Below are 21,025 nucleotides of genomic sequence, written 5' to 3'. Positions count from 1 at the left end.
TGCCATTCAAGAAGTCGGATATCCACCGTAGCGCCCTTCCAGAGACTCCCAGTTCTAGCAGACCACACAATATATGAGCATGACTGACTGTGTCGATGGCTCGCTTAATGTCTAAAAAACCGCTATTGTGACATTTCCCTTAGCTCGTTCATGTTGAACATAGGTGACGATATCCAAAATTGCATCAATGGTGCATCGCCGCCTTCGAAATCCTGTCATGTGATCTGGAAGTACTTCTGTTTGCTCACACCACCACTGCAGCCTAGTGTCAATCATTTTCTCTATGACCTTGCATAGACAGCTCGTCAGGCTCACAGGACAAAAAGACTCAAGAGATAGAGGAGTTTTACCAGGCTTCAATATAGGTATCACACGTGCTGTTTTCCAAGAGTCAGGGACATACTCCTTTTTCCACAAGTCATTCAGTAACTCCAAAAGTTCCAATCGACCATTAGGTCCCATGTTTTGCAACATACTGTATGTAATGGAATCTGGACCTGCAGCAGTCTTTGTCTTACAAGACGCAAGTGCACATTTTAGCTCAATCATAGAGAATTCATAGTCTAATTGTACATGCTGTGACTGAAAACACGCAAAAATTTTTTGTTTTGCCATTTTAACTGAATATTGAAACTCAGGAGAAGTAATAGAAACGCTTGTTCTAGTTATAATCTCGCAGAATTCTTCAGCAATCTCTAAATCTGAAGTATCCTTGGCTATTGAGAGAGCACGAAATGGTTGTGTTTGAACAACAGGGCCGCTTAATACACGAATAGTCATCCATATTCGAGGAACTGGCGTCAGGGGAGACAACGTATTGCAATATTCACGCCATCGTTTTTTCCCCTAATTTTTGTAGTCGTCTTCGCATGACTGAGTGGACTTGCTGCGAATTTCTATACGCTTCTATATTTCCACTGCGGCGGTCAGCTCTTTCTGCTCTTCTTATTATAGCCAGTATTTGCGCTAAGAAATACAGTATGATTAAGACCAGCAAAGGCTTCCTTCTTTTTCATTATTAGGTGGGATCTCCAAGCGCCAAGAAGGTTACGCATTGGTAACCTTCTTTCCAACGGCAAACACATCAAGCTTCTTTTACTATACGTTGAGCTTTGAAATAAAGAAGAAAAAAAAAACAGACAGAGGGAGTTCCAACCACACAATACGTCCTGTAATGAGTCGTGCCAGATGAAATAAGGCAATGGTAATGTGAGTGTGTTATGACGACAAATAATAAACTAAAACATGGGTAATGGTTACGAGGTCAATATACAGAAACTGAAAGAAAGCTTTACAGGCACACGGTGCAGAAATGTGCATGTGTGATGATTATAATGCAAGTGCGCGTACCTTAGAAATATAGAACACGTGACCTGACATATACTGCCTCGACCTCACGCTAAAGCCGGTCTTTAAATGCAGCCGGCTTCACAGATATGAACAGACTTCGGTCGAGGCCTGCACCGGTTAATCAAAACCTGTGCACTTACGGAAGAGGTAAAACACTGGCGCCACTGAGGGGATGTGCGAGGTTGGGAAGATAATTTTTCCTTCTCTTGTCGCTGAATATTTGTCTCTGACGCGTTTGAAGAAGATAGACAGAAAGTTTGAAGAATCATGGTCGACACTGACGACTCTCGCATACTTGTAAGAAATACGATGCAACTACTTATCTCGCGTACCCATTTGATGGCTATCTTCACAATTAGCACGAAGCGTCCTTCCTATTTGCATCCGATGGCCAATGGGTTGCAGCTTAGCACTCTGTTTTTATGCAAACGACCTAAAAAATTACATGACGCCTTGTGCCGTGTTATGGACTACTGCGTAAAGGTTCCATGATGCCTTGCCCCGCCGCAACCTGTGAATACGCCCCGTAACTTTCACTGCGGTGACCGTAGCATTAAAGCCCAACGGAAGAATTATAAGTTTCACGTAGCTGTATATAAACGAACTGTGGCACTAATGAAATATGAACATAAATGCTGTTTGCATTCCTTTTTTTTGCGATAGCAATTACATGGACACTGCAGGCGCATTTCCGCCGTCGCCGCCATCGGCGTCGCCGTGATGTTCCGTACCAAGTCCAAGTGCGATAACATCGTCGCCACGCGCCGTATGCTGTATACCCGAGTGAAAGTGTGCGAAGGTGAGCCCACTTTGGTGGCTCCACCCCGTGCACGCAAGGGAGGAAAGCAGGGAGGTAGCGCGCCGTCTTCCTCTATCGCGTGCAAAACTCCGGGAGGGGGGAAGGGGGGGCGCCCTACTCCGGCGGCGGTTGCGTATGGCGCGGCCGCGCTGGCCCTATCTTGAAAGCGATCTGCGATGGGAGCACAGTGCACCGAGTGCTGACAGCTTCCTGTGCGCTGTGTTTTCGCTGCTTAGTTGGCGTTGAAGCGAGAGGCAGCACGAAGGCCAATTAACTCGCTGCTGCCGCCGCGCTTCCTCACTCCAGCGTTTTGACAGCGAGTGTGCGTGGTCATGGAGTGAATGATGTGTTCATGTTTTCTCGTCCGCGCGTGACACCACGCTTGTTAATTTAGTTAGTAAGCGAATGCTTACAACTTTACACGGCTGATAATACTACTATCCTTACTTCGTATAGCTGTATACTAATTTGCTATCGCAATCAATGCTTCGCCTTTCAGGCGAAACTGTGACTTTTTTAGTTAGATGAAGATGACATAATTTGTGTGCTGTTTTTCTGCCACGGCTTTCTGGTGACGGCGGGGTCGCACAATGAGCCAAGTTATGCTCTCGCATTAAAATTACATGATGCCTTGTGCCTTGTTAGCGACCATATAATGCGCAAAGGTTCCATGATGCCTTGCCCCGCCGAAACCTGTGAATACGTCCCGTAACTTTCACTGCAGTGAACGTAGCATTTACGCCCAACGGGAAATTATCTAAACCAGTCACACTAACCTTTATTTAAATTTTCTCGCACGAGAAAGTTAAACTGTGTACCTTTAAAAAGCCATACCTTTCCAACAACGTAGCAGAAATATAGTTATGACGGTTCGAGAACAATCAAGTTCTAGCAATGATAATCAGGCTTCATTGTGCGAGGGGGCACCCAAAAGTACGAAGATATTTTATATGGACTCTCCAGCTGAATTTGCGCAGTTGTCGTTGCCGACGCTGTTGGGGACGCCGGGAGGTTCTGATAAAGTCCAAGCGCGATAAGATCGCGGTCGCGCGCCGTATGATATGCTATAGGTGTGAAGGAAAGTGCGCGAGGGTGAAGCGAGAAGGATGGTCGCTTGAGTGGCGGCGTCTTTTCGCGCGCAATAAAGGGGAGGGGGGGGGGTGCAGGTTATTTCTTTCCTACTCCGACTGCGGCACTAATGGCTCGGGCGCGCCCTATCTTGGAGGTACTTTGTAGCGGGTTCGAAAGCTAGGCGCTGCGAGATACCTGATGGCTTAGTGTGCGCTGTATTCTCCCACGCCTAGTTCGCATCGAAGCGAAAGGCAGCATGGAGGGAAATTCAGTCGCCGCTGCTGCAGCTCTTCCTGGAGCGGCTGCAGCGGATACCTGTTGTGAGAACGCCAGCGTTCTCACAAGTATCCGCTGTCATTGAGTAATATGCGTTCACGTTTGCCTGAACGCGCATTACATCGTGCTTGTTAATTTACTCAGCAAACGAACATTTACAGCAGTTTATACAGCTGATACAGCTATTAACCTAGCTGTCTAATAATTTGCTGTCGCAATCAATGCTACGCCTTTCGGACGAAGCATTTTCGGGCGAAGCACATTTTCGAACTAGGGCCGCAGTGACTTGTGCACCGCGAGAACGCTCTCGCCCGCACATCACTGCGCGTTCGGCACTTCCTGACAAAACATGAGATGACAATGATACCTCGCCCTCCCTGCTCCCTGGATCTTGCCTCCTGACAGCTTCCTATCTCCAAGGCTCAAACGACAGCTCAAAAGAAAGCATTTCCAAGATGCGGAGGACGTAAAGAGGAAAAAGACGGAAGCATTGAGGGTCACCAGTTTTGAACGACGCATGAAGTGTTGGGACATGTGCATTGCGTCTCTGGGAGAGTACTTTGAATATAAATACCGTAACATCCCGCCAATTATACGGACCCGCATACAGTACGAGGCGAGATTTGGAGATAGCGAAAAGCGGGAAAAAATCGGGGTAGCTTACACAAGTGGCGCAAGGCTAAAGACACAGTGGAACTGATCGGTATCGTTCCTTCTCGGCTTCTCTCACGTCGGGATCTTCTCGGAGCCGACGCTGTACTTCCCGTTCCCTAGCATTCTCCCGCTGGACGTACTCGGGGTCTCCGGCTCGCCGTCGTCGTTTTGCAGCGGCTTCTTCGGCTAACCGTGATGGGTCCAATCGGCGTCAACGCTGGCAGTCTCGCTTAGCAGCGCGCCGCGATTCTTGGTAAGCGGCTTCTTCCTAGGCAGTGCGAACCTTCCTTGGTCTCCCCATATCTACGTCTGGCGCGCCGCCGCCGCGCACTGGCTTTCATACGGAACGAAGTAACGCATGCACAGTTGGCCACGACGTCACGTCTGACTCGCGGCGCATGCGTTGTAGTGCGCAGCTGGTGGCTAAGTCATAGGGGAAGTGGGGCGAAAGCTATGCACACTGTACGGGCGGCGAGCGCAGACGCGCCGAGATGACGTCACGGCGCATGCGCAGTAGCGTGCAGCTGGCGGGAGCTTGGCGGAGCCGTGTCTGTGTCGGGCGAAGCGAGCGCGCACCTGCGCTGGCGGTTACTAGGCAACGCGAGGTGACGTTATAGCTCGGCGCAGTTTTTCGCGGACGACTAACGGAGTTTCGGATAGCTTAAACAGCTTCGCTGTTAAAAAAGGTTTCATCCGCGTATAATAGGGGTGATGAAAACTTGGCGAAAACATTTCATTACATTGGTCTTCACACTTCAATCATCCTCGTCTTCTTTTACCAGAAATGGTCATCTTGCCGTCGAGCGCGTTCTAAATGCCACTCTTTTTGATAACGCGACACACAAGGTCCTTCCGGATGCTCGACCACGCTTTGGCAATCCATTCGCACAGACTGGCTCGTGAGTCAAGCTTTAGCCGTCCGGTTGGCGCCACTCCGGGATTTTTGGCTGAAAGTTTAGTTTGGATCCGCATAAAGTACGGGTGGAAATTTGGGAGGAAATCCACGCATCATTATGTGGGTTCTTACGGTACTGCTGTGAAAAGTTTCAGGAAATATGCCATTTAAAAAAGTCACAGTTTCGCCCGAAAGGCTAAGCATCGATTGCGATAGCAAATTACTAGGCAGCTATACGAAGTAAGAATATTAGTTTTATCGACCGTATAAACTTGCAGTAATTCGCTGACTCGGTAAATTAACAAGCACGGTGTCACGCGCGCACAGGTAAACACAAACACATCTCGCTCGATGACCGCGGAATCTCGCTGTCCGAACGCTCGAGTGAGCAAGCACGGCAGCAGCAGCGAGCGAATTAACCTTTGTGTTGTCTCTCGCTTCCGCATTCCTAACAATAGTTCTCTCGAAAAATAAGATTATACAGCCCCTAACGGCATCACAAAATTAAGCCGGCTGTTTGTAAGGTTCTTTTTCGACCTCGGCCATAAGGTACCTTCCTCCCTCTAAGTGCGCTACCCCATGAAGGGGATGCGCGCACAAAGGCCCGTCACACCTAATCACCGAGGGGAATTCCAGGTGTCATTCAACCCTCGCAAGGAAGGGGGCTGCGCACGGTTTGGCGGTGGTCAAGGCGAGCTGGTGGAAGGAAAGAATGTTACAAGCCTCTCTCACGCATGCGTACAAACTTGCACGTGGTCCGAGTCGAGCCAAAGAGGAGACCATCGGCATCGATACCACTTCCTTTGTCCCGCTGGCGTGGTACGGTCGGTGCGATGTAGGGGTGTTTGGTCGTGTTTTGTATAAGTTTTTAGCTATTTTTGCTGCTGTTTGTGCTTATGCTGTGTTGTGGCTGATTCATCAATACAAGAGGACTTCCAGGCACACGTGGATGCGTAATTTGTGACGGAAATAGCCAACTAGCCGAAGGCGACGGTGTTTTCTTCGTTCCGTGATGTGAACGTTTCTGCAACTTCTTTGCCAGCTTTTCAAGACAGCACTGCGCCGAAGTTCTGTCTCCAAATTATAATAAAAGGTATGTGCTTTTCCATCATTTTTCATAAACATATTTGTTTTATTTGAGTTTCTTATACAGAATTTTGGCAGGTTGTTCTTACGAGCGGGAAATGCAATGACGTGAAATGTTTTAAAAACGATCTTTTTACAAACTTGAGCTATTGCGCGTCATGCGGTTCGCTTGAAGTGGCTATAAACGCGAAGCGTACAAACACGAGGTTTTGACAGAGGTCGCGATGACTTAATTTGTGGTAAATAATGTATGATCATGAACTAATTCTTTGCTCAGGCTGTATAGGATGAGAGGTCGTGAAATATTTAGCTTATAGTTTACCGCCTGCCAGCTTAAATCATTGTGGCTTTTTTTGCGTCTTGCTTGTTTAAAGCACACATCTGAGTATCGGACGGTAATGCACAGCTAACTGCTACTCACTTCTTTTTTTTTTAAGGATACAACGCCGAGGATCTCACAGCAACAAGCTCACAAAAAGATACATTTCCATTATAGCTAAGGTGCAACTACAACTAACGCCCAGAATGCTGAAGCTGCTTCGCATGACTACAGTCTCATTTCTGCGGTTCCCACGCTTGATTGATTGAATAATGTAATAAATGTGTGATGCAATCTTCGCAACGCTTCCAATTTGTCAGATCTTTATTTTCAGTAGCTCCTTTAGGCTTTCGCAACCTGTAGCTTCAGCTGCACAGCGCGTCAAGAGCTTAGATAATTTATGAATACTCCAGTAAGATCCCGTAAACATATACTTAAGGTGGCAGACGTTAATTGCGTCCAACAAATGAAATGAATAGTTGCGGCTCTGAGCATTATAGGGTGGTATGCTGGTGTACTGGGTTATCGAAAGTTATAAATTATGAATTTATAAGCAGCGTTGAAAATGTTTTTATTCACATACTGTGACCAACTGTGGACAATGTTTCTAGATTGTCTAAAGGGAACATTTTGGTAGGAGGTTTGAAATAATTCACAGTCATAATGAGGCCTAAAAATCTGTCAGGAGAAAGCTGGTAGGTTGTTGACAAAGTCTACAAGCATGTTTCTACTCAATGTAGATGGCCAATTGTTAGAACAATGTTACTAGGGTGTCTAAAGAAAGCGCTAGTAAATTGTTAATAGGACGTTTGCAGCAAGCCTATGAACATGCTTCAATTTAATGAACGTTAATAGGAGGTCTAAAGAAACGTGTTTCTAGACAGTTAGTAGGAAATTTACAGACAACCTATGAACATGTTTCTAAATAATGTTGGTGGCCAATCGCTTCTGGGGTGTTACTAGGGAGTTGTTAGGAAGCCGAAAGACCGTTGAAAGGATTTCTATTGACTATTGGTAGGTTCTAGTAACAATAGTCAAAAGACGGTCTAAAAAATGTTGATAGAAATTTTTATAAGGGTTTGACACTACTTTGTAGCACTGCCGGAACTTAAGGTCAGCAGTGAAAAAATAGCATTTGCCAACTTCTGTAACCAGCACAAAGAGGATCTTCCAGTTTGGGAACGTCTTTATTATGATTTTTAAACGACACTTCCACTCTGGACTATTCTTCCTCCGCCGGAAGGAAATGGGAAGTGGTCCAAACTACTGCAGCACTGTCGCACCACCTACGTATCCCACTAATAGGACGAGGTCAAGAAAAGGCACCACGACACGATGGTAGGCGCGCGCAGATAAGGTATCGAAACGTGGTCATTTTGTCTGCCTCTGCATTGCTTGCCTCACAAAAGTGCATTTTATGACTGATTGTTGTCGGCCTGCACCTCAGGATAGGCTAGTACGATTTTAACAAGGTATCATTTACAGAAAGGGAGTACTTCCTATGTTGCGCATCGCTCCTCTTTTGGGTACGTAATCTCAGCGTGACATAAAATGGCGAACACTTTGGAATTGCAATCCAAAATTGAAACACTACCTTTTAAACAGCCGATTTCAAATTAGAATACTGGCATCTCTAAAATTAAAAACAAGGTGGACGACCTGGAAAATCGCTAAAGGCGGTCGAACGTGTTGTTTATTGACATTAATGACAGCGATGCAGCAGAGCCTTCGGAAGGTTCAGAGCGGCATGTAAGGGAATTTTGAGAACTAAAGCTTGGCATTACTGTTACCTGCTTTGCCAGAGCTCACCGCCTGAGGCGTTATTCGACATACAAGGAGCGACCCATCTTTGCCAAATTTTATAATAAAAAAGAAGTCGAATCCGTCCTTAGTCTTGGCTACAAACTTAAGAAGACCAATTTAAGTATATCACGTGATTACTCTGAGGCCGTTCGTCTTAAACGCCGTGGACTGTGACAGTTTTCTAAAACGATAAAGAAGGAGGGGGACCGCACTCGTCTTTCGTTCAATAAACTTCGCTTGAACAATGATCTTTATCTCTGGGACACCACTGGAAATCGGGCTGTGCGTGTATCTGAGCCTTCTACTGAATGACGCTATTCAAGTCATCATGATGCTTCCGATGGTGCACTACCATCGTTGTCGGGACCGAAGTGTTTAGATAACATGCGCTTCCTATATGCTAACGCCAGAAGCGTTACGGCGAGAAAGTGTTGCCCTCTCCTCACGTATCGACTCCTCTGGAGCCTCGATAGTAGCGCTGACCGAAACGTGGCTAAATAATTATATTGCTGACGATAGCATCCTTTCATGCGAATCAGGTTTTAATTTTTGTTGCGTTAGCTACACTGGCCTAGCCAAGCCCGTTTCGCGCGGCACATCAAGAGCCGTGCTGCGCATGCGCAAGGATCAGTGATGTCACACGGCTTGCGCACCGGAGCCACCGGAGCCGGCACCTCTCGCGCACTCCGCCGCCGCCGCGCGCGACTCACCGCCGCCGGTCTGCGCATTCCAGAGGAGTGACGTCGTAGCCGTGGTAGACGCACTGGCGCCGGCGCGCGCTCGCTGTGCAGTCGCCGTCTGACACTGCGCTGGAGCCGCTGCGCTTCTGACTGGCGTTTGCCAGTGTGGTATAGCCATGGAGAAGGAGAGCGCAAATGCTGCTCAACAGCGCAGAAGAACGGAGAAGCTTGACTCATCGGATCCCGAAGTAGTTGCCTGGAAATTAGCGGTTGAGCGTAGGAGACAACCAGGAAAGCTAAGAATAATCAGCTGAACCTTTGCTAACGCTACGTATATCCTGGCATAGCCGAGCTAAGCCACTGCAACTTTTTTTTTCGATGTGAGAGAAGAGGAGGTAGCGTCCATATTGCGATTAAGCAAGAACTGATTACTGTACCAGCTGTTGTTTCTTCTTTTCTGGAATGTGTATTCATCTCATTAAAGTTAAATGCTACAAATACTAGTACCGGTGTGTTGTACCATCCACCAGACCTGTACGATGGGTTTGCTGACGAATTTTGTCGGCAATCAACCGATGTGTGTACGCGTTTTCAAAATTCTGTCCTAATTATTTTTGGTAATTTTAATTTCGCAAGTATCACTCTGTCTCAGCAAGTGATAAGGATGCACGCGCTTTTCTGCAGACTTGTATAAATTTTCACCTACATCAGCTCATTACAAAGCCCACGCGATCCGCAGGTATATACCACTGCCAACATGCTCGACTTGATTCCAAACAATAATCCCGATGCTCTTCCTAAAGTATTTCAACTTAGTGATCTTTCTGACCATGGCATCATTACTTGGTGCATGAATCACCGTACTCTGGACAAGAAAAGCACCTCCAAGCTGATCAGGTGTTATAACAGAGCTAATTTTGACCAGATGAATCTCTAATTAACCTCTTTTTCTGAGTGGTTCTTAGCTGAATCCCCCTTCCGTTCCATTGAACAGAACTGGACGCTGTTCAAAACTACCCTAATTAACCTCATTTCAAGATTCATACGGGTTATCACCATTAGGTGCAGTAAAAAAGCGCCTCGGTTCAGTGAGCGGCTACTAAGAGCCAATAAAAATAAAAAGCGTTTGTATAGGCAGGCACTTGCTACCAACCTATTAACTACATCGGAAACCTACAGAAAAAGCCACAAGGATTACCAAAGAATGCTTAAAGCCACCCGGTGCCAGTTTTACAGAGACGTCTTACCCACGATGATATCTAATAACTCCCGAAGATTTTGGAGCGTAATCAACCCACATTCACGTCCTGATTCATCCTTAACAAATTCTAATGGTGATCAGCTGGACGATTCCCATTCTGCTCAACTCCTTTACAGCGTAAGCTGTAATGGGCTCATTCCCATAGCCGTTTCGGTTCGCGATGATACCGCCTCCGGCGTTTGGCCGTAACCGCTATCGCCGGAAATGCAAAAAAAGTACCCGCTCGCCTCCGGTATCGAGCCCAGGCCCGCTGTGTGGGAGTCGGATACTTTACAACTAAGCCACGCAAGCGCTTTCTATCATGCAGCAGAAATATTCCCTTTAAACGCGCCCTATAGGCAGGCGCGCAGGCGCAGACGACCCGAGCCTCCGCCAGTAAGGTGGCGCCATCTAGTTAAAGTACCTGCAACCACCGCGCGCGGAGGCGCAGACGACGAGTTGCGATTCAGACGAGGCGCGCAATCAACGCTATCCCGATGTTAGATGTGCGCCACGTATTCTGGGTACCTCTTCGGTACACGTTATGACGTCTCCTCGCAAGGTACGCACCGCTGCTGAAGAAGCGAATCGTAGAGCTACGTGCGCGGCTACAACCAGGCATCATCGGGCTCAGCAGACTTCTGTGCAGAGAGCATTACAAGCCGCTGCTCGCCGTCGACGCCAGGCGGACAGTTCAGATTGTTCTCGTTAAAATCGAGGCGAAGACACTTTGCCGCGAAGACCCTGTTGTGCGTGGTGCCGAAATTGGAGCTACTCTCACAACCAGCTTACGCTGTGACTGTGCTGCGTGTGCCGCGCAGGTCTGTGACTTTTTAACAACGCTTTTTCGTCTGTTTTCACTGATGAAGCCATTACCCCTTCTCTTCTTCTCAGTTAACTTCATGATTATTCCGTGCCCTCTATAGTCATAAGTGATAATGGTATTCTTTCTTTATTAAGTAACCTTAAAGATACTACAAGTGCGGACCCGCTCGGCTTTAACTACAAAATACTTGAAAACATATCTCAGAATAGTTTTCAAGTCCTATCTGCACTTTTTTCTCATTCATTAACATCTGACTCAATCCCTCACGACTGGCGAGTAGCTAAAGTAATGCCAATTTTCAAATCGGGCATCCGCTCTGATCCTCTAAACTATAGACCCATTTCATTGACTTGCACCTTCTCCGAGCTCCTTGAACACGTCATACAAAACCAGATCATTTATTATCTCGAAGATCACAAAATCATATTTAAATATCAGCACGGTTTTCGCAAAGAATTTTCTTGTGACACTCAGCTTGCTGGATTTACTAACGACTTGTTTACTTTAATAGACGCCGGGGTTCAAGTCTACGCTTTGTTTCCCGTTTTTTCCAAGGCATTTGATCGGGTCCCCCACCATATCTCAATATTCACCCTCAGGTTTCAGCATGGATTAAAGACTTCCTCTCATCTCGCGTTCAATTCACCTCTGTTAATGGTTCTAACTCTTGAATGGCTAGTCACATCTGGTGTGCCCCAAGGGAGAGCGCTTGGTCCCCTGCTCTTTCGAATATTTATTAACGATTTACCTAATTGTGCATCTTCCTAAATTAGACTCTTCGTTGACGACTGTGTTGTGTACCGAGCCATTAAAAGTGACACCGACAACCAATCTTTACAAACTGACCTCGATTCAATAAGCACTTGGTGTTCATCGGGGCTAAGACAAAGTTCGTCTCCTTCACAAGAAATTCTTGCCGCATCCCAACCACATACACTATTAATGACATAACAGTTGAGACAGCTTCCACTTGCAAATATTTAGGAGTTCACTTACAGTCCAGGCGCGTAGCCAGGGCGGGGGCTGATGGGGCTTCAGCCCCTCCCCGAAATTTTTTCGTGCTGTCATGAACCGCCGACCAAAACAACCACCGGCGCCGGGAATCATTCTGGATTTTGTCTACAATGTCTTTTTGAGGATCGAAAAGACATTTCGGCGCGAAAATTGCGAACTCGGGCTGGATTTCGTGGAAACGCCCATGCACCTGGAGTCACATAACGTAAGAAGCCCCAGCCGAGCACAAATTTTCAAGGGATTTTCGATAGCGAGCGGGCGCGTCGCGGCATCTCGCAGCGGCACCGGAATCTACGGAGCGCAAAGTTCTCATACACTTTTGACGCGAAAAGTGCACTGACATTTCCAAAGGCGTGCTTCTGATTTTTAATTCTGGAACTTTCTGGGTTTAATGTTTTTATAAACTTGGGCCAACATGCACGCACTCGAACGCGTGTGTCCAAGCCGTTCCAGAAATGGAAGCACGCACTCGCAATCTTCCACACACACGAAAATATTAAATATCACCGTGACTGTCAGCTGGCATCTGATCATTTTCTCCAAACAGTTTCAGCAAGCGCGCCCAATGTGATCGATAAGCTGGACCAGGGCAGGCAAAGTAAAATAAGAGAAAACAGAAGAACCTCAACGACCTATTTAATTTGGGACAGTTCTTTTTTGCGGGCGGCAAGGTCTTGCTCTCCGTGGCGATAGGGACACTGGTCCTATGGATTTAAGCAAAGCCCCCCCTGAAAATACAGGTATATTTCCAGAGCGCTTCTTCGCATGCGAGCTGATTGTTGAGATACACATCTGAAGAACCATTTGGAAAGTTGCCCCAGTAATGCCTCGTATTTAAACCAGATGTACAAAACCAAATTATAGAAATTTGTGATGCAATTATCAAAGAAAGCCTAGATGCAAAAGTGAACGCTGCAGGCTGCGTCTCCGTACTTGCTGACGAAACGACGGATATTGCTGGAATCGAACAGCTTACTGTTTGTGCAAGGTACGTAAACAAGGATGTCAACGATATCGAAGGAAGGAAGGAAGGAAGGACGGAAGGAAGGAAGGAAGGAAGGGAAGGGAAGGGAAGGGAGGGAAGGAAGGAAGGAAGGAAGGAAGGGAAGGGAAGGGAAGGGAAGGAGGAAGGAAGGAAGGAAGGAAGGAAGGAAGGAAGGAAGGAAGGAAGGAAGGAAGGAAGGAAGGAAGGAAGGAAGGAAGGAACGGAAGGAAGGAAGGAAGGAAGGAAGGAAGGAAAATAAGAGGTGAAAGGCAGACAGGTTAACCAGGTTAAGTGTCCGATTGGATATATACTGTGCACAGGGGGATGGGGTAAGGGCAGAAAAGATTAGAAAACAAAAGAAGATTAAAAAAAAACTAAAAGAAACGTATCAGTCGGCACATTCTATAGTTTTTCACTAAGTCCTGTTTCTTTTAAAAAGCGTAATAGCGTTTTTAAAGCAGTTCGTTCCGACGTCGGCTCGGACCAGGGACCAAGAATTGGGGCTTCCGTAAGAGGACGGCTGTCTACCTTGTCGAGCGTGGTGCTGAGGAAACGATACCGAAGTGTTTTTAGGTTTTAGCACAGGAATAGATGCCCTCTCTCATGGAGACTGCAGGTTATATGTATATGTGTACAAACTAGAGCACTGCACGGGCTCGGGCTCGGGCTTACCCGAAAGCCCGAGCCCGGCCCGGCCCGGCCCGTGGGCCGGGCCGGGTAGAGCATTTTTTTCATGGGCTCGGGCCGGGTTCGGGCACGGCGTGTGCTTTTTGACCCGGGCCGGGCTTGGGCTTTCTGGTGGTGTGCATGTAACGTGCAGCGAGTTATTGTCGGGCGTTTCAACTCTGAAAAACATGTATTTTTCGGTCTCAGGCCGGGCTCGGGCCGGGCCTCGGGCCTAAGGTAAAGGGGTGGCGGGCCGGGCCGGGCGGGTAACGTAGATTATTTCCGGGCCCAAGCCGGGCCCGGGTCTCGCCATAAAAGTTTTGTTCGGGTTCGGGCGGGCAGCCCAACGTAAAAACGGGCCCGGGCCGGGTCCGGGCTGAAAAAATCGGCCCGCGCAGTGCTCTAGTACAAACTGCTGCATATTCTAGTCGCCCTTCCAGTGCCACTGCAGCGCAGAGAGTTTTTCAAACATGAGATTACTAAAAAAACCACTTGCGCTTTACAATGAGGAACGCATGGTTATGCTGGCGCTTCTATACGCCCACAGAGACGTCGCCATCAACGTGTCCGAAGTTACTGAACGCTTCGCTAAACCTCCCCGCCGAGTGAAGTTTATCGTTTAGATAGCGAAGCAGCAAAAATCAATGCCTGTAAAAATATCTGTTCCTTCACGTTCCTATATAAGCTCGTAATTATGAAAACGTATGACTGTTCATTACCTTTTAAAACCACAGAAATTTTCACCGTTTATTGTGACAGTTAGCATGACGATCAAAATTATCATGGGAATACAAAAATTATGGGGACATCAATAACCAATTTTGACAAACCATGCTCATTGAAAGCCCGGCACACGCGGCGTTTCCCAAAAACGCACTCGGATGTTAGGTATATCAACTTGCCGCATCATCTGTGGCTTTCGTTTGTCCTTTTCTTTCGTTTTTAGCTACATGTATTTACTTCTTTTTTGAAACGAAGCAATAGCCTTCTTTGACTTTGGGTGCAGAATAATTGTTGCCGTTGTGCAGGCAGTTAAAATACGCATTTTCGTATAGATTTCTGCATTCTTTTTCTCTTATTCTAGCCACATGGTGCTGTCGCGATCGCAGCATGGCCCAAATGCATATCACAATTTCTGAGATCATAGTTTTCTTCTTGTCTGGATCGTCTGTCTTTATACTCGTATGCGTGAAGTGTACTATCTGTGACTGCGCAACATGTTTATTTGTCTTGTTTGACGCATTATATACAATGACGTTTCCTTAGATACGTAGATTTATCGCAGACTTATACGTATATTTAAATATCTTGTTGCGAGGTTTTGTGTATACAAGCAGTGAACTTGGTTTCACGCGACACTTTCTTGCCGTTTATCTTGGCATTTGTATATTCCCTTCTATCTTCGCATTTCTAATGTATATTTTGCGGAACTTCTGCTTTTTATATGTACTCGTTGTTGCAACTATAATTTCGGTACAATTACAATATACGACCGGTAACATCTGCTCCTGCGCAATCCATTGCAACGAAGGACAGCGTCATTCAGGTTTTTCCCTGGCCGTTGCATATGTACAAAAATGTAAACAAGGTTGTTAAATGACAAAGATTCATCAAAATAATTGTCAACTTGTTCATTTTATGGCCTTTACGTTTTTCATACCAGCTGCATGCACTGCTTTGCTGGTTTCGAACTGATATAGTTCTAAAGTTCGCGTGATATTTTCTTTACTTATTAGATAGACCAAAAAAAAAAAACCGTGGAAGCATTGATATCAGCTATTACTGCCACAATTTTTGGGACATACGAAGCTATTCTTTTATGAAACAAACACATAATTTACTTGCCTTGACTGTGCGTAGCGTTAAATAATTCGTTTTCAGCACCTAATATACATTGGCAATGGCAATGCAGTTATTATTCATGTATTTGATGCCTCGACAACGTTTATAAGGAGGAGGCCGCGTTGCAACTTGAGCCCCCCCCCCCCCCCCCCCCCGAAAAGAATTTCTGGCTACGCCACTGCTACAGTCCGATTTAACCTGGAACTATCACGTAGATTTGATTCTAGCAGCTGCTAACCATTCTCTTGGCCTCTAAAACTTAACCTTCTACATGCTCCTGCGAAGGTGCGTAAACTTGCTTATATTACCTTAATCCAACCTAAAATCTAGTACGCTTCAGTCATATGGTACCCGGTTCAAGCTATACATCATGGATAACATCGAATCCCTGCAGAACCGTGCTGCTCGTTTCATTTTTTCGGATTACTCGTGTTTCATTAGCGTCACGGCGTTAAAAGCTCGTGCAGGTAATAACCTTTCCCATCGTCGCAAACTTGCTCGCTTAACTCTTTTTCACAAAATTTATCATCATTCGTTGCTTTATGACTATTTCTTTCAATCACCCTCAGAAGTCTTTCCACGCCGTGACCATCATTTCAAGATCAAACGCATCATATGCCACACTTCATCTTTTGCGAAATCATTCATATCAAACACCATTATTGAGTGGAACCGACTGCCTCCTACAATCGAAACTGAAATGAATATATCAAATTTTCATGAACTTCTAAAAAAAATGAATGCGATGCGTAGCTTTTTTTTTTTTTCTAGTTCTGCTCCGTTTACCGCGATGTGTTTGATTTTTTTCGGTACTGTTTATTATGTTGCGTTTTTTTCATTATGTTTCATTGAGTGTTGTTGTTCCACCACATTTTGATTCTTGCCAAGTTTCCTATTCATTTAATGCGTTTCTCTTGTTTGTCATGGAATTTTTGTCTCCCTATGCAATATCCTCGTTGTGAGGGCTATTAGGGGTTTCTTGAAATAAATAAGTAAATAAATAAATAAATATCAAAACCCACTCGAATTTAACTTTTATTTATTATCAAACTACGTACAATAAGAAAGCTCACAATAATAAAATTCTACATGCAACCAACAGGATGACGTCTATTATATACATATAGAACCTTTATAAAGCATCGAATCTACTAGGCGAGTAAACGGAATCATTGTCGATCCGCTTACTAACGGCACCTGCAGAACTTTCGTTACTAAAAAAAATTAATAGTCTTAAAGTCTGTTACATGCGACTTCACTCAGCGTCGGAGCGCCAGGCATACGACGAGAGCCTTGCTACAGGACCATGTGACAAATGTCGTACCTACTGAAGTTGTTCTCCGTCCGTCCATCCGTCCGTCCGGCCGTGCGTGCGTGCGTGCGTGCGTGTGCGTGTGCGTGTGTGTGTGTGTGTGTGTGTGTGTGTGTGTGTGTGTGTGTGTGTGTGTGTGTGTGTGTGCGTGTGCGTGTGCGTGTGCGTGTGTGTGTGTGTGTGTGTGTGTGTGTGTGTGACACGAGAGAAAAAGTAAGCGCCACTCACGAATGCATGTCGGTCGGTCGAAGAGCCAGGAGCCGGTTTCGTGACATATGTTTATGTCGGAGCCTTGCAGGACGGTCTTTTCGGGACATTTGTACTTCAGCCTTATGCCACTGCGCTGATTCTCGGGGTTGGGCCCGAGGCTGGTTGTGCCGTTACCTTCTGGAGGTTCCGGCGGCGGACACCAGATCTCTGCGCACCAAAAGTAGACCAGTCCGTACAGGAGAAACAGGATGTAATTAAAACCATAGACGCCGACTCTACCGCAAGCCAGGCATAACCGGACTTCAGTCATGCTGAAGTCATGTTGCAATGTGATGCCGCCACTCCTAAAAGGTGGATCCCACAAATATTGAGAATCGGTGATAAGCGAAGTTTTCACTGGTGTTTGCAGAAATATTACAGTTTGTTTGCCCTCTACTCGTGGATCATTGCTGAAATACCTTCATTTTACTTTTCTTTCTCCATGTCTATGTCCCTCAGCACTCCTCGCTCAATGCACAATCTGGTCTCATTTTATTCACTTAAACTTCTTTCTCCGCACTCGGCGTCTTTTGTTTCTGACTTCTTTACTTCTTTGTAGCTGACCTGAATTTTGCTGTTGTTGGATTATTCCCTTCTTGCCTCTTGTGTTACTTGTCTATTCGTGCTCCTACCCCGTGGCCCATAGCCATTCTGGGGGATTGGCCAAGAATGTCCAGTGGCACAGTGAACCAATGCCCAGTGACCCAAGCAGTACATTCGACACGACAGCAGCAGTCAGCACTGACAAAGCCGGTAGAAGAGGCAAAGAAAGCTTTGCTTTGAAACGTTCGTAATAGGGTACTAAGTTATTCATTTGCGATCTCTTTCCTATCATTAACTTTACATAACCTTCTGAGTAGCGCGAGAAATCCATAATCGGTTGCATATTCAGTTAGTAAACTCAACTATGCGCGGTCCAAACCATACCGTTTTCATGGACACAATTGTAGACAAGTTGTTCGACAAGTGCAACACGCAAAGTTTGGTATTTCTTCGGAACACTTATGTGCTCCCGGTTTCACTTCATGTATTTGAGATTGCTATATATGTATATATATATATATATATATATATATATATACAAAGCGATACGCGCCACTCGAACAACGTGGAGAAAACTGAAGTCTAGTTTTGATTTCAGTGACTAATGCGTTGGCGGTTTCTGAGATCCTGAAATGGTGTCGGAATGAAGTTAAGATACATGCGGCTGTTTGTAATTTTTCACATTCATAAGTCGTTAAAATAAAAATATGTTTATTCGAAAAGAAAGAAACATTACGTTCTCTTTCTCCCACTTTTTTTTTTCTCCTAGCTGTTTTTGAGTGTTTCATCACGCGGCGCAAAACGTTGCGGATTTCTTTTTTTTTCTCTCTCTCTTTCCGTCGCGTTTATCTGAGCTCCTGTTTGCCGCGCACTCGTGAGTACCAGAGTTGCGGAGTGGCAACACCAGAGTTAGAATCATTCCGGAATCATTACATATTTTCGAACACCGGGGATGGAATAGGAATGGAATGGGAGCCTAAGATTCCGGAATGGAGTTGTAATGAAATGCGCTCATAGACCCGTATTAACGAACGTTGAAATTAAGCGAGGCTACACAAGTAATTTTGCCAATTAGAGCAAACTACAGTTGTCCAAATTATTACATGTCTCTATTTCTATTCAATACCAGCTCTTTCAGTATCTACTTATCAGTTACAGTCCTCGACCACGCTAATTATAAACAGCACGGCATTCTACACATTATGCACTTCTGAAGACCCAGGAACCTTTTTTTGTGTTACGAGATTGAAGAACATTTAAAGACAGCAACATTTAGTCGTCAAGAGTGATTTGATTTAGCAAAAGAGTTCTTTTATATGCGTCACAAGAATGGAGGCCAGGAAAGACATCGCAAATGGTGTCGTCCCTGTGCAAGTCAACGGTATTTCGAACTCGCATCGTGTTTTTTATGACACTTTTTTAAATCCCGAAGGCATGATAACAGACGGTCAGAGAGGTGTGCTGGATATATGGTTAATACGGTACACCGCCATAGGGTGTACGACAAAGGTTGGCACGTTCTTCATAAACACGTCACCAACACCGCGCGCGTTCGGTGCGAACGTGCGTAAAACGCCACCGCCGTCGGCAACAGTTGTGCGCGTTGTTTGTGTGACCGCACACAACCGTTGTCAAAACGCTGGCTACGTGACGGAACGGCTAAACGCCGTTGTCGACACTGTTAGGGGAGAGGCGGGCGAGAGCCCAGCGAGAGTCGGCGACACAGGCGGCAGGAGGCCGGCAAGGCTGCGCGCATGCGCCGCAGTGGAAGAGCGGGCACGCAAACGCACAGTCTAAGGTGCCTCGATGCCCTCCTCGCCCACCACTCCACTCCCACTGGTAAGTCGCGTTTGCTCGCCGCCGTGCGTTCGCTTCCCGTGAAAGCGCGCGTCCCTCGCCCTCGCGCGCTTTCACTCGCACATACAGCATACGGCCAATGAGAGTTTTTTTAACACGAAAGTGTTTTATGCCGGGGTCCACCAAGACTTCACTGACGTATTTCCGTCACGGAAATACGTCATAGAACATAATACAAAGAAAGAAACCAGAAGAAAAAGTTCCACAAACATGCAAAATTTGGAAATCGAACCCACGACCTCTCGGTCCGCGACGATAGATCGCCGAGCGTTTAACCCATTGCGCCACAAACGCATTTGCAGAGAGCTACACAGACGCGCCTTATATATCTAACACTCCTCCGTGTACCCGCGCTCTTGCTCGGGGCGGTGCCGCCGCCTACGAGCAGAAAAGAGAAGTACTGCATTATGACACTAACGCGCACCGACAGTGAACGCTTCGGTGGTCTCAGCACTACGACTATAGTGCCTAGAATATACTTACTAGTGTGCCGACCGCGGGCTTTCCGGTGGCACGGAGAATGATGCCTTCCGCCGGCGGCCACCAGACGGCGATAGCCGTACGGACCGTGCTATGCCGAGCGGCGTCTCTAGCCAACGCGCGCGTGTGCGACAGACGCCAATGGGCTGTCCCAGCCCGTTTCGCTCTGCGGAACGTTGGTTGAGGTGCAAAGTGTAATCGAAAGAATATGATTTCGTTGCACTTACAAACGAGCGTACGCACAGTTATCATTACAACGCTACACGATACCGGGAGCTACAACGCGCCGCAACCGACTGCGCTTACGAACGCGCATCCGAAGTGCATCCGAAGCGCAAGCGACGCGTGATGCGCCGCTTGGTTAGCACGGTCCCAAACAGTGTCGCCGTCTGGTGGGCTCCGGCGGAAGGCATCACCGGCGGTGCCAGCGTCTCCCATTGGAAACGCCCGACGGTCGGCACACTAGTAAGTATATTCTAGGCACTATACTACGACGCCTCGATGCCAGCATTCGAAGGGACGCTGGCATCAAGAAGCACTACCAACGCCACCTAGGTGGCGTTCACCGTACTCAGCACAGCGGAGCGTGGCCTCCGCAATTAGCTCTGAAAATGTTCTGAAGTTGATCGCGGAGGCTGCAATTACCTCCAAAACATAATAATGCGTTTATCTTTTATGCTAGCTATCAAAATGACAGAATAATCTAGCTTATGCATGACATATGTACTACGGGGTAAGATTATTTGTACTTTGCACTACTCGAAATATATATATATATATATATATATATATTCGGCAAAATAACAGATTATTTGGAAATTGTGGATTTTATTTAGAAGGCAAGCCTTGCTTGTATTTCAGCGTGCTATGTGGTCGTGAACCGCCTATTACGTGTGCACCTGAAGTGATGAAGCTAACTTCAGCAGCTATAGACCGTTTCACTGTTTACAAACATAGGCCCTGCACGGCTTCCGGTTTTGCCCTCTGACGTAGCTGCAAAGTGTAACTGGCAAAGAAGCAACCATACGTTAAAATATAGAACAGTGATAAGGCACGTGACCGGAAGTTTCTTGGGGGC

General features: G+C 46.4%; 1 protein-coding gene across 1 annotated transcript in view; it reads right to left on the bottom strand.

Moving 5' to 3' along the window:
* LOC119437491 (sushi, von Willebrand factor type A, EGF and pentraxin domain-containing protein 1) overlaps positions 1-21,025 on the bottom strand; it is a 256,678-nt gene that overhangs the window by 159,240 nt on the left and 76,413 nt on the right. The window contains exon 10 of the mRNA XM_037704501.2: positions 17,047-17,235. Coding sequence (XP_037560429.1) covers positions 17,047-17,235 — 189 coding nt within the window. The remainder of the gene's footprint in view (positions 1-17,046; positions 17,236-21,025) is intronic.

Source organism: Dermacentor silvarum, chromosome 1 (assembly GCF_013339745.2).
Source record: "Dermacentor silvarum isolate Dsil-2018 chromosome 1, BIME_Dsil_1.4, whole genome shotgun sequence".
In the NCBI taxonomy this organism is placed as follows: Eukaryota; Metazoa; Arthropoda; class Arachnida; order Ixodida; family Ixodidae; genus Dermacentor; species Dermacentor silvarum.
Note: the sequence above shows the minus strand (reverse complement) of the source record. Positions and strands in the feature narration are given on the sequence as shown.